This window comes from Sphaeramia orbicularis, chromosome 8 (genome assembly GCF_902148855.1).
Source record: "Sphaeramia orbicularis chromosome 8, fSphaOr1.1, whole genome shotgun sequence".
Lineage (NCBI taxonomy): Eukaryota > Metazoa > Chordata > Actinopteri > Kurtiformes > Apogonidae > Sphaeramia > Sphaeramia orbicularis.
Window position 1 is genome coordinate 25,516,221 of NC_043964.1, and position 12,778 is coordinate 25,528,998.

The 12,778-nt window shown below is 34.8% G+C and overlaps 1 protein-coding gene across 1 annotated transcript; it reads left to right on the top strand.

The window, feature by feature from the left end:
- Positions 1–726: 726 nt before the first annotated feature.
- Positions 727–8,973, top strand: pctp (phosphatidylcholine transfer protein). Its single transcript, XM_030142209.1, has 6 exons — positions 727–870; positions 2,690–2,807; positions 3,353–3,432; positions 3,689–3,860; positions 5,953–6,020; positions 7,408–8,973. Exons 1-6 carry the CDS (start codon positions 742–744, stop codon positions 7,480–7,482), a joined length of 642 nt encoding a protein of 213 aa, XP_029998069.1. The 5' UTR covers positions 727–741; the 3' UTR covers positions 7,483–8,973.
- Positions 8,974–12,778: the final 3,805 nt, after the last annotated feature.

Consider the following 12,778-nt stretch of genomic DNA (forward strand, 5'->3'; position numbering starts at 1 on the left):
AGACTCATATATATTCATGTGGACCTCCGTGTAGACTCATATAGTCTCATGTGGACCTCCATGTTGATTGACTCATATAGACTCATGTGGACCTCCATGTAGACTCATATAGTCTCATGTGGACCTCCATGTGGATAGACTCATATAGTCTCATATGGACCTCCATGTAGACTCATATAGTCTCATGTGGACCTCCATGTGGATAGACTCATATAGACTCATGTGGACCTCCTTGTAGACTCATGTGGACCTCAATGTCGACTCAAGTGGACCTCCATGTAGACTCATATAGATTCATGTGGACCTCCATGTAGACTCATATAGTCTCATGTGGACCTCCATGTTGATAGACTCATATAGACTCATGTGGACCTCCATGTAGACTCATATAGACTCATGTGGACCTCCATGTAGACTCATATAGTCTCATGTGGACCTCCATGTGGATAGACTCATATAGACTCATGTGGACCTCCTTGTAGACGCATGTGGACCTCAATGTAGACTCAAGTGGACCTCCATGTAGACTCATGTGGACCTCCATAGACTCATGTAGACTCATGTGGACCTAATATGGGGATCACTGTGGACCCATGTGAACCTCCATGTAGACTCATGTGGACCTCCATGCACCAGGCCGTGCAGACCCGGTGTTTTATCCTCGGGGCCTTTATTTTGAAATCCCGGCCCCGGTCTGGTGCAGTCTCTGGTCCTCGGATTCCGGGTCCCGGTCCGTCCGTCATGTCGCTGCGGTTTTCGGATGCGGATTTCCAGGACGCATGGATGGAACTGGACACACCGCGGCTGGAGGGGGGGTGGGAGCTGTTCACCGAAACCATGGGGGTCCAGATCCACCGGCTCTACGACCAGGTACGGAACAGTCCAGCTGCTGCGCGTGCGAACAGGAAGCAGCTGTGAACGCGCACACAAGGACCAGAATCCACATCCAGAACCAGAACCAGATCCGGACGCACAGATCCGTCCGCTTCCACAACCTGTACATTATCCTCAGTCTGAGTCACTTATTTTAATAATAATAAATACGGTTCTGTTTCCATGGGGGTGAATCCGGAAATAGAAGCAGGTCTGAAACAGGACGAACCGGTTCAACCGAACTCCTCCCGAAAAACGCATCATTTCCATTTGGCCTGTGGTAAAATACACAAAATCAGATCCTCCAACTGGATTTCAGAACATATTTACACCGTTTGGGATGTCCTGTAGAAATCGGCTCAACATAGATCATAAACACAGTGTCTTTTCATTCATTTTCTGCATCTTATGACTATGTATGTATGTATGTGTGTATTTATGTATGTATGTATTTGTTTATGTATGTATGTATGTATGTATGTATGTATTTATTTATTTATTTATTTATTTATTTATGTATTTGTTTGTTTGTTTGTTTATGTATGTATGTATGTATGTATTTATTTATTTATGTATTTATGTATGTATGTATGTGTTTGTTTGTTTGTTTATGTATGTATGTATGTATGTATGTATGTATGTACGTACGTATGTATGTATTTATTTATTTATGTATTTATTTATGTATTTATGTATGTATGTATTTGTTTGTTAGTTTGTTTATGTATGTATGTATGTATGTATGTATGTATGTATGTATTTACTTATGTATTTATGTATGTATGTATGTATTTGTTTGTTTGTTTATGTATGTATGTATTTATTTATTTGTTTTTGTTTGTTTGTTTGTTTGTGTATGTATGTATGTATTTATTTATTCATTCATTCATTCATTCATTTAAAGACACTGAAAGTATACAATGTACCGTGGTGGAAAGTTTTTTCATTTTACAGCAGAAACTATCATCATTTTGTGTTGATGAATTTGTTCATTCTTTTCTCTGTTAATATGAATGATTTGGTTGAAAAACCACCAGAAAATATTCACAGTTAAGAAGCTGTAATCACAGAATTTCACCACTAAAACCAATTATTGAAATTTACTAATCAATAATTAATAGTTGCAGCTGTTTTTTTCCCCTGATTTTACCTTATTGAGGTTTTTGGATGAACCCATAAAGACTCGGTGAACCTTTCTTAACCCATAAAAGACCCAGTGTGACTTTTATGGTGGTTCCCAAATGAATTTTTCTCTCTACTTAACCTTTCTCAAGTGATTTATCACCATTTATTGTTATTAATGGTGTTTTGTATTGTGTGAATTTTCAGTAAAAATCAAGTATTTTCTTAGATTTAATTTACTGATCATGTAGATGTTCATAGAGGCTCAGATTAAAGTTGAGGGTTATTATATCCGAAACAGAAAAAAAATGAAGAAAAACTGACTTTTTCAGCAAAGATATCATTAACTGAACATGAACCAAGCATCTCCATCCAATGTCATTGATCCAACTCCATGGCTTTTACTGGTGAATCAATGTTGTAGAAGATGATGGTATTTCCACGATAACTATGTAGCCTCTGAATGTCCAAATGGGTCATATCTGATGACCGTGAAAAGATCACAAACTGTATTTTACACCAATTATTGACATGAATTGATAGGATTAGTGGATCAACAGGTATTAAACAGTTTAGATCAATAGATGCTTTTGGTCGCCAATAGCTGTTTGGGTCTTTATGGGTTAAATGCACTGGGTTCAACTTTTCTTCTTCTATTTTCTTGTCTTATTTTTTCTTATTTTGTTTTTCTCAGGAAACTGGTCTGTATGAGTATAAGGTGTTTGGCGTCCTGTCAACCTGCACCCCAGAGCTGTGTGCAGACGTTTACATGGACCTGGAATATCGAAAGAAATGGGACGGATATGTGAAAGGTAAAGAAACAGAGAGGAGGGTTTGTTTCTAGATCAACTTTAACTCATCTGACAATATTATGTCTCAGTTTACCATTTAAGCATATGCATTGCAACTTACAGATCACAGTGGATCTACAAATACACAAAATATTTAATAACAGGCAGAATATTGCTAAAATTGCACTTATTTTTCTTAACACATTTCACATTTGTTCAAGTTATTCACATTTTATTATTTATTGTCATGTAATTTTACTCTTTTATACTAAAACAAAGAAAAAAAGTTGAAGTTGTCATTATGTATAGGTTATTATGTTACTATTTTACTGGACTGATCCACTTTCTCATCAATCTCATCAGTGATATTTAAGACTATGTAGATGAACCATTTATCTATTTTATCACAAATCACAATTTTTATGATATTTTTGTCAATTGGATGACAGTTTACATTATTTTAGGGTGCAAATCTGCATCATACACACTTGAAAAGCACATTGCAGTGTTTAAAAAGCAGATTTTTGCTGTTGATTCAATGCTTGTTGTCATTTTTCTGAACCCAGAGCTGTATGAGAAGGACTTCGATGGACAGATGGCAATTTACTGGGAGGTGAAATACCCGTTTCCTTTGTCCAACAGGGATGTATCCTTACTGTCCAAATATTTCACATATCATTAACGTGTTACATAATTGCCTAAGTCATATTTTTGGCCAAATTGTGATATCGGCGTAAATTCACCCTCTGTACACTGCTGTTTCATTTTATCCAGATATCACAATTTAGCCAAAAATATGACTCAAGCAATTATGCCATGAGGCTAACGATCTGTTTTTCACATGTGGATGTTGTTGATGGAGGTGAGTTTGTCAGTTTTGTTCCTTAACATCCAAACCTCAGTACGTCTACATCAGAGAACGCCGCGACCTGGATGTGGACGGGAGGAAGATCTGGGTGATCCTGGCCCGAAGTTCACCGGAGACGCCGTGTCCTGAGAGGAGCAACGTGCTGAGGGTTAAAGACTACAAACAGAGCGTTGCCATGGAGACGGACGGCGGCTCAGGAACCAAAGGTGAACCAATAAAACACAAACCAGGGCACAGAAGTCGATCATCATCATCATTTTCAGAACTAGAAAAGCATTCTGAGAGCACAGACCTCCGCCAAGGCAGATCAGTGCCCCCCCCCCCCGATCACCACCAAAATTTAATCATTTGTTCCTTGTGCCAGTATCAATATTTCCTGAAATTTTCATCCAAATCTGTCCATAAGTTTTTGAAAGATCCGGATCAGTCTTTGCCATTTGATAGAACACCCCATTGTAAATCCCTGAGTCAAATTGCATGAGATTTGCACAATTCCCCCATATTGTGATTTCCACCATAAATATTAGTCCCATATTTATTTTACCTATATTTTAAGATTCCTTGACCATGAAAACATACCATTAGCAAATGGATTCATAATTATATCCTTATTAGTTCAGTAGTTATTCACGAAAATCACATTTCTCGTAGTGGCGGTTTTCTTCTGGATCTAGCTCCTTAAGTATTAAAGCTACATGAAATCCCGTGGCATACTCCCGATGCGGAACTGACTGAGCTACACGATGGCGCTTGTCAGAAATTTCTACCTTTAATATTAAAGGCGCAGTAGGCCAAAAAGTAAGGGCACCCCCATTTTTTATATAAATTGAGATAAAATCCGCCTTCTGGATCAGATCTGGATCAGCCTTTGAAATGTGGTAGAGGACCCCATTGTCAATTCCTGAGTTAAATTTTATGAGTTTTGGTCAATAATTAAGCGAGATATTGGGAAACAAAAATTTTGGCCCCATTTACCACAATGTTAACAAAAATTTCAAAGTGATCCAGAATCCAGGATTTCTTCCGGATCACCCCCAAAAGTTAATCATTTCTTCCTTATCCCATTTCCAACAAACCCTGAAAATTTCATCAAAATCTGTGTATAACTTTTTGAGTTATGTTGCACACTAACGGACAGACAAACAGACAAACAAGCAAACCCTGGCAAAAACATATCCTCCTTGGCGGAGGTAATTATCTCCATTTATGTACATGAGAACAACAGCATGAATCAGATGTTTAAGTCATCTATTTCCAGCTTCTTAAATATAAGGATTTGATGCCTTTCTTATTTTTAAAATAACTTTTCATATCATTTTAACATCTTATAATATATTTTTAACATCTCATCATTCTATCATTTAAAAATATCTGTTAATGTGGACAGCACATTATACAATTCCCAGATTTTCTGTTCTTCTCTGTGAAGTGTGTATTTTTTTTTGTATTTTTTTTTGTCTTAATCTCTTCATTCCCTTTGAATCCAGTTTTGTATTAAATACAATTAAGCTTCTACAATAAAACTTTTGCCAATATAGACATGCTATACATGCCATACATCATTAACTGAACATAAAACAAGTGTCTGTGACTGATAGCATTTGTCAAACTGCGTGGGTTTTATTGGTGAAATGATGAACGGCCATAAAAATAGGCATGTGATGCTACTGTAAAACTGAGAAACTGATTGACTGGATCACATGTCAACTTCAGACTTGACTCACACTGGGATGAATTGAACATTTTTATAAAATTTTTCTAACATTAATATGGAATATTGTATAAAATAATCTTGTTTGTTAATAATTTAAGCAAAAACAAATATCAGAAAACTGTTCTTTTAAACTGTTATGAGATTTTATTGAACTGTTCTTTTAAGGAATTGGTGAAAATACAAAGTATAACGACACAATATTGGAAAAAACTGACATTGTAATATCTTTTCCTTCAAGTCCAAACAGTATTTATACTATATTACAATAGGAAAAGAATAAATGAAGTAGATGAAATTGTTAATTTGGAAAAAAATACATCACTCTATAATGACTGGAATGATTATACGTAAGTGAAAAAACCAAAATATCCATTCTGTGGTTTGAAATAACATGTCATAAATCAGGTTTATGTCTTAAAGTCATAGATTAAATAATGTTTTATTAGAAGAGACAAGAAACAGCATGAGTTTTCCTGAATTAGATGTATCTCGACGTATATGTGATCCATTTAGATCTGAAACCATAAACTGTATGTTAATATTCACAGTTCTAACACTGAATAAATGTGCTTTTTTTTTTTCAGTTTTCATGAATTACTTTGATAATCCTGGCGGAAATATTCCTACGTGGCTGGTGAACTGGGCAGCGAAGGTGAGTGAGTTTATCTATGAACTCGTGTCATTGTTTTATTAAACTGAGCCAGAAAAAACACACTGATCAGTAGTTTCCATTCAGTGCAGGACCCTTACATTGGCTTAGATTCAAACCACATTTTTTAATCTCACATAAAAACTACTAATGCAGTAACTTAGATTTTTGCAGCCTGGCATATGTCAATGATTAACAGCAACATTGGTTCATATGCATTATTATTTTTTGTTCTGGGTCAAATGTTAAATGCTAAAATGTGTCAATGCACATTTTTTACCCACTTCATAGCAAGGTTATTATTGTTAACGAAAACTAATGAAATGACGAAAACTAGAATTGTAAAAACATTTTCATTAACTGAAATAAATAAAAACTATAATTAAAAGACAAAAACTTTAACTAACTGAAACTGTATTGTGTGCTTACAAAACTAACTAAACCTGATAACAATTATGGATAAAATTCCCTTCGTTTTCATCTTTGTCAAAGTCGGATTGATGTGAAATCCATTTATTTCCCTCAAGCAATTTTAGCAGGTGACACCATATGATATTTAACAGTCCGTCACTTGTGGTCACTTGTGGTTTCCAGTTGCCTTCTGGTCCCCACTCTACCTGGAAACATGGAGACTAAAGTTGGGAGAAAGCAGCAGAGTCCTGTCTGGGATTTGTTTGAATTCAACGGTGAAGAAGAGAAAAGATAAAAAAAAAATTAAAAAAAACTAAAACGAAGCATTTAGAAAATAATGAAAACTAATAAAAACTATCAAACCTGCTCTAAAAATGAATTAAAACAACTGAATTAGAGAAAAAAAAGTCAAAACTAAATAAAACTAAACTATAATGAAAAATCCAAAACGATTAGAACCTTGCTGCATAGAAGGGTGCTAGTGTAGTAATTTTCATTTGTTTACAATGGGTTAATTTTGTTGGCTGGTTCAAAATAAAGAAAAAATCATGTAAAAACCAACAACTTTCCATTTCTAATCTATCTATCTATCTATCTATCTATCTATCTATCTATCTATCTATCTATCTATCTATCTATCTATCTATCTATCTATCTATCTATCTATCTATCTATCTATCTATCTATCTATCTATCTATCTATCTATCTATCTGTCTGTCTGTCTGTCTGTCTGTCTGTCTGTCTGTCTGTCTGTGAGTGAAGTGTTTTTCTGTGGGACTTTCGCTGTGATGTGGGCGTGGCCTTCATTCCAGATGTGGGCATGGCTTGTAAAGCAGCCGTTTGCGGGTTCACACTCCGGTCTGTAGCCCCTCCCTCTGTCTGGTTGTGTTTCTGTGGTTATTGGGAGCAGATGTGTGGACGTCTGGGTGGGTCATCTTGGCTCGGGTGATGACGAAGGTGTTGTTTTTTGTTTTTCAGAGCGGCGTCCCAGGTTTTCTGAAGGACATGCAGAACGCCTGCAGCAAATACAAAACCTACTGCGACAAGAAGTGACCACAACCGCCGGGCGATGCTTCATCCTCAAGGGCTGTGACTGACCGGGGTTTGGTTTTTTGGGGGGGTTTCAGTGTCGTTTACTAGGCGGCTGGTCTTCAACAGAGCATGACATGGACTCAGGCATGTGCATGACGGATGCTGTCATATGGAATCAATGTTTTCAGGTTAATACGCGATAAAATCAGGGCTGGGTTTGATCATTTTAATTTCTTATCTTCATTTTTTGCCATATATGTGCAATAATAAGAAAAACTCCCAACAGAAACAGCACTTACAAGCACATCCATATTGAATATTTTACAACAAATCAACATTTTTAGTCAATATTTTAGATTTTTTAAATTAAATAAATGAAACATTGATCTCTAGGCCAGTTATTTCACTTAATAATCATGTTACCTAAATAAAAACTGGCAAAAGGAAACAAATTTTGCATGTATTTTCACATAGTTTGAGTAGAAACATACACATATTTATCTATAGCCTCCTGAGATTTTATTCTCATACATTTTAATTTCCTCCTATGTGTGGAAAATAAACACTATACTACTGTTTACAGTTGTTAAATTTGTGTAACATAAAACTATGCAAAAAAACAGCACTTGCAAGAAAAATACAGCACCACCACAACATTCAATTTTTTTTTTCAACAAATCAGCAATTTTGATTCAATATTTTTGATTTCTTTTTGTTATACAGAGGAAACATTGATCTCTAGGTCTGTCACATAATCATATTATCACAAATATTTCACATAATAATAATGTCAGTTGTGTAAAAACGGGCTCAAATAACAAATTTTCCATGTATTTTCACATAGTTCAAACAGAAAAATACACAAATTCATCTGTATCCTCCTGAGATTTTATTCTCATGCATTTTAATTCCGTCCTATTTGTGAAAAAAATAACCCAAAACACTATAGTACTGCTAAAATTTGTCAAACTTGTGTAACATGTAAAACTACACAAAAAACTAAAACACTTGCAAGGAAAATATAGCATCACAGTCAATATTGTACAACAAATCAACATGTTTTTGTGTAAATTTTTGATTGAACAGGTGAAACACTAATCTCTAGGTCTGTCATAGTTATTATTTTCACTTAATAATCGTGGTACCTGAATAAATACTGAATAAATTAGCCTCAGTTGTAGATGGATTTGAGTTTGACACCGACGATGATTTTAGTCTCTAATCTTCATTTTACACTATATGTGAAACAAAAAATCAACAAAAATACCACAGTTGACAACAAATCATCATTTTTGATTCAATATTCTGGAATCTGTAGGTCTGTCACATTTGTTATAAGCATCATATTGCGAATATTTTACATAATAATTGTGTCAATTGTGTAAAACGGGCAGAAACAACAAATTTTAGTGAATGTATTTTCACATAGTTTGACTAGAAAAATATACAAATTCATTTATATCCTCCACAACTTTTATTCTCATACATTTTAATTTTGTCCTGTCTGGGAGAGAAAGACACTATTCTACTGCAGTTTACAATTATACAAGTAAATCAAGTCACATTTTACAATAACAGGCAACAAATTCATGTATTGCAGTCTTGATTATTTGCACAACTAAAATTTCAATGTACTGTGACAGCCCTATGTGATCTACATTTTGAGATTTTAGTTGTTTTTTGTCCATATTTTTCAAAATAAAACCTCCGTTATTTGAGTTAATTCCATAACTAACCCAGATCTTTGTCGTAGTATTAAACTGTTGCTGTGTTTTTTCTGTGAAATCACTTGAAGCTCCTGGATGACTGAGCAACGAAACCTCAAGTTTTTTCTGAATTTGCACCTACTTTACAATCTCTGCTTTAGCAGTTTAATACCTCTGTTCTTCTTAAATTTGCTGGAATGTTCAATGAGATTCATGTATTTTGATTGTTTCGTGGATTTACTGTATCGTCTGTTCACTGGATCTTCATGTTTCGTTTCTATCATCCAGGTGAAAAGTCTATTACTGTGTAATACTAATCGAAAATGGAAAATAATACATTTTAATCTGAAATGTACGACTGAGTAGTGTTTTATTTCTACACGGATTAATAAATGTCATTTAATTAATGTCACTTAATATGATTAATGTAAAGAAATGCTGTAGAAAAGTGAAAGTATCAGTCTATGTTCAGGTTAACTGGCTCTCTCTGTTTCTTTTTCAAATTTTTCTTTTTTCTTTAATTTTTCTTCTTCTTTTCTATTGTTTTTTGTCACTTTTTTCTTTTTCACTTTTTCTTTCTCTCCTCTTTCCTCTTTCTTTTTGTTGTTTTTATAATTTTTCTTCTCCAATTTGTTTCCTTTCTTATTCTTTTTCTGTTTTCTTCATTTTCTTTTTTCTATTTTTTCTTCTTTCTGTATTTTTTTCTTTTTCAAATTTTTCTTGTTTCTCTAACTTTTCTTTTTCTTGTTCTTCCTTTCTAATTTTTCTTTTTTCTTTTTTCTTTTTCTTCTCTTCCTTTTTCTTTCTTGTGCTTTGTTATGTACCAGCCTAAGGGTGTACCAGGACGTACATAATATGCGCTCTTTGTCCCCTCCCAGCTCCCGAGCACACAAGTCAGTCAAAAACTAAAGTTCACAATATTTATTTTTAAACAACTAAAGGAGGGTTAGGGGAGGGCTCGGCAAAACAACAAACAAAAAGTCTTCTTCAATGTTCCATCTAAATTTTCTAATCCAAAATAAATGCAAGAAATAAAATACAGAAAACTAACCTAAACTCCCACAGGAGAAAACGTGAAACCAAAAAGCCGTCCTCCCCAACCAGAAAAAAGGATCGAATTTACAATAATACTATTTACAAATATGTACACTTTCTGAATTAACACACACGAACCCACGATGACTGACGATCACACGTGCAGGAAACTCAGTTGGGAGCTGGCAGCAGGCAAGGAGAGAGAGAACAGCTGGATCCAGGGCCATTTTTAAAGGGGCCGGGTAATTACGTTCCACCAATCAGCTTCCTGCCAAAAACAAAAAACACAACACAGACACAGCACACCTACAGAACTGGGGGAGAACACATAACACAGAACATATACACATATATAAACGTAAATTATGACCTAGGGTCAAAACAGCTTTTACCAATTTTTTTTCTTTTTCTTCTTCTCTTTCAGTGTTTGTTGCTTGTAAAACCAGTTCATTTAATTAAAACATGTGGAACAGGATGTTATATAATTAGCAAACATCTGTATCCTCAAAGTTAGGTAAACATCTTATAATACTGTAAAAAAAAAACAAAAAAAACAGACGGTCTTGTTTTACTGTTTAACTCATGGCTGTTTTCAGGGATTAAGTACTGACTTCACTTTTCAGCTTTGGACATTAATATTATAATATTAAGTATCAAAATTTGCAGTTCCTTGAATGTCCACTAGGGTCTAGTAACTACAGTCAGTTCCCATAGTCCTCCATGTTAAAATGTAATAAATAAGCATGTTACATCCTGATATGAAAACAGTTTTAGTCCCTATATTTCACTTCTTCACCTCAGTAAATGTATTACTCACCTGTGTGCAGTTAGCGTTGGCTCATCTGTCAGAGCCATGAAGTTTACTGCAGATTCAGTCCAATTACCAGAGGAACTTAGCTTTGCATTAGCTGATGTTACCATTAATTTTTATTTAATTTTATGGTTTATCAGCTAGCCTGCCAGTTAGCTCAGGTAGCTGTTATGAGTGTTTGTACATTTATACTGTCAACACAACTGTATGTGTTAACATTTACTAAGGCTCTGTAGTGACCTGATGGGGTTTATTATGACAGCACTAGTGGATGTGGGTGGGGTTTATAATGACAGTGTTAGCGGATGTGGGCGGAGGTTATTATGACACTGTTAGTGGGTGTAGGCGGGGTTTACTATGACAATTAGTGGATGTGGGCAGGGTTTCATCTGTCCCTTAATCAGTCACTGTCATCACAGTGAAAGCTTACAAAGTGACACCTTAAACCAGGGGTGTCAAACTCATTTTAGTTCAGGGGCCACATTTAGCCAAATTTGATCTGAAATGGGCCGAACCAGTGAAATAATAACAAAATAATATATAAATAATGTCAACTCCAAACTTTCCTCGATGTTTTAGAGCAAAAAAAGTAAAATTATGTGATGAAAATGTTTCCATCGACCAACTATCCTTTAAAACAATGTGAATAACACGAACAAACTGAAATTTCTTAAGAAAACTAAATGCAATTTTAACAATATTATGTCTCAGTTTATCATTTAAACATGTAAATTAAGACTTACAGATCACAGAATATTGTTAAAATTACACTTCAGACATTTCAAAATGTTTATATTTGTTGAGGTTATTCGTGTTTTTGAATTGAGTTGAATTGCTCTTTATTGTCATTTGACAGCACAAAGTACATTCCGCACAGAGTACAGCAAACCAGATTACGTTCGATGATTAAGGACTGGTGCGCTGAAATGTTAGGTTGTTTTAGTGTGAATACAGTAAAATGACATGAAAATTTTTACATTTACAAAGAGAAAAATTTGGAGTTGTGAGTATTTATGGGTTATTATGATAGTATTTTACTGATCCGACCCATTTGAGATTAAATTGGTCTTTATGTGGAACCTGAACTAAAAGGATTCATATCTTAGTGTAATTTTTGCATTTCACACATTCATCACAGGGGCCAGACTGGACCCTTTGGTGGGCCAGATTTGGCCCCTGGGCTGCATTTTGACACCTGTGCCTTAAACAAATAAAAACCACAAATAAAACTATAAGGAAAGTGTAAATACAGACTTGATTTATGGAGTTCATGAACATTACAAATTAAACTGATCTTTAACCTTTTCTGTTTCACATTAAACCATCACCGTGACAGTAAAAAAAATACATCTCCAGGCCTAAAAAATACAGCTAATGAACCAATGCATCCTTATTCTCCTAATAATATGAGTCATCTCAAAATGGAGTTACGAATAAATTCAGAGCATTAATTAAAATTAACACTTATATCAGAGAAAAAACAAGAATTTAAATGCCCCATTGACAAAAAAGTGAATATTTTGCCAAAATAAATATTTTCTTCTACATTTCGGCCTCTTGTTCACACATAAACAGTGTTTTCTATTGTGAAAATGTAGATTTTTGAAAAAATTCTGGGTTGGGTGGAAATGACCTGTTTAGATAAATATGTGTATTGGCGTTGACAGGACATACCTTTAGACTTGGCTCCGCCCCCTGATTACGGTACAGGTGTGCAGAGGTTGATCATTAAGCAGAACAAAAACTAAAGACTCAGAATGAGAAT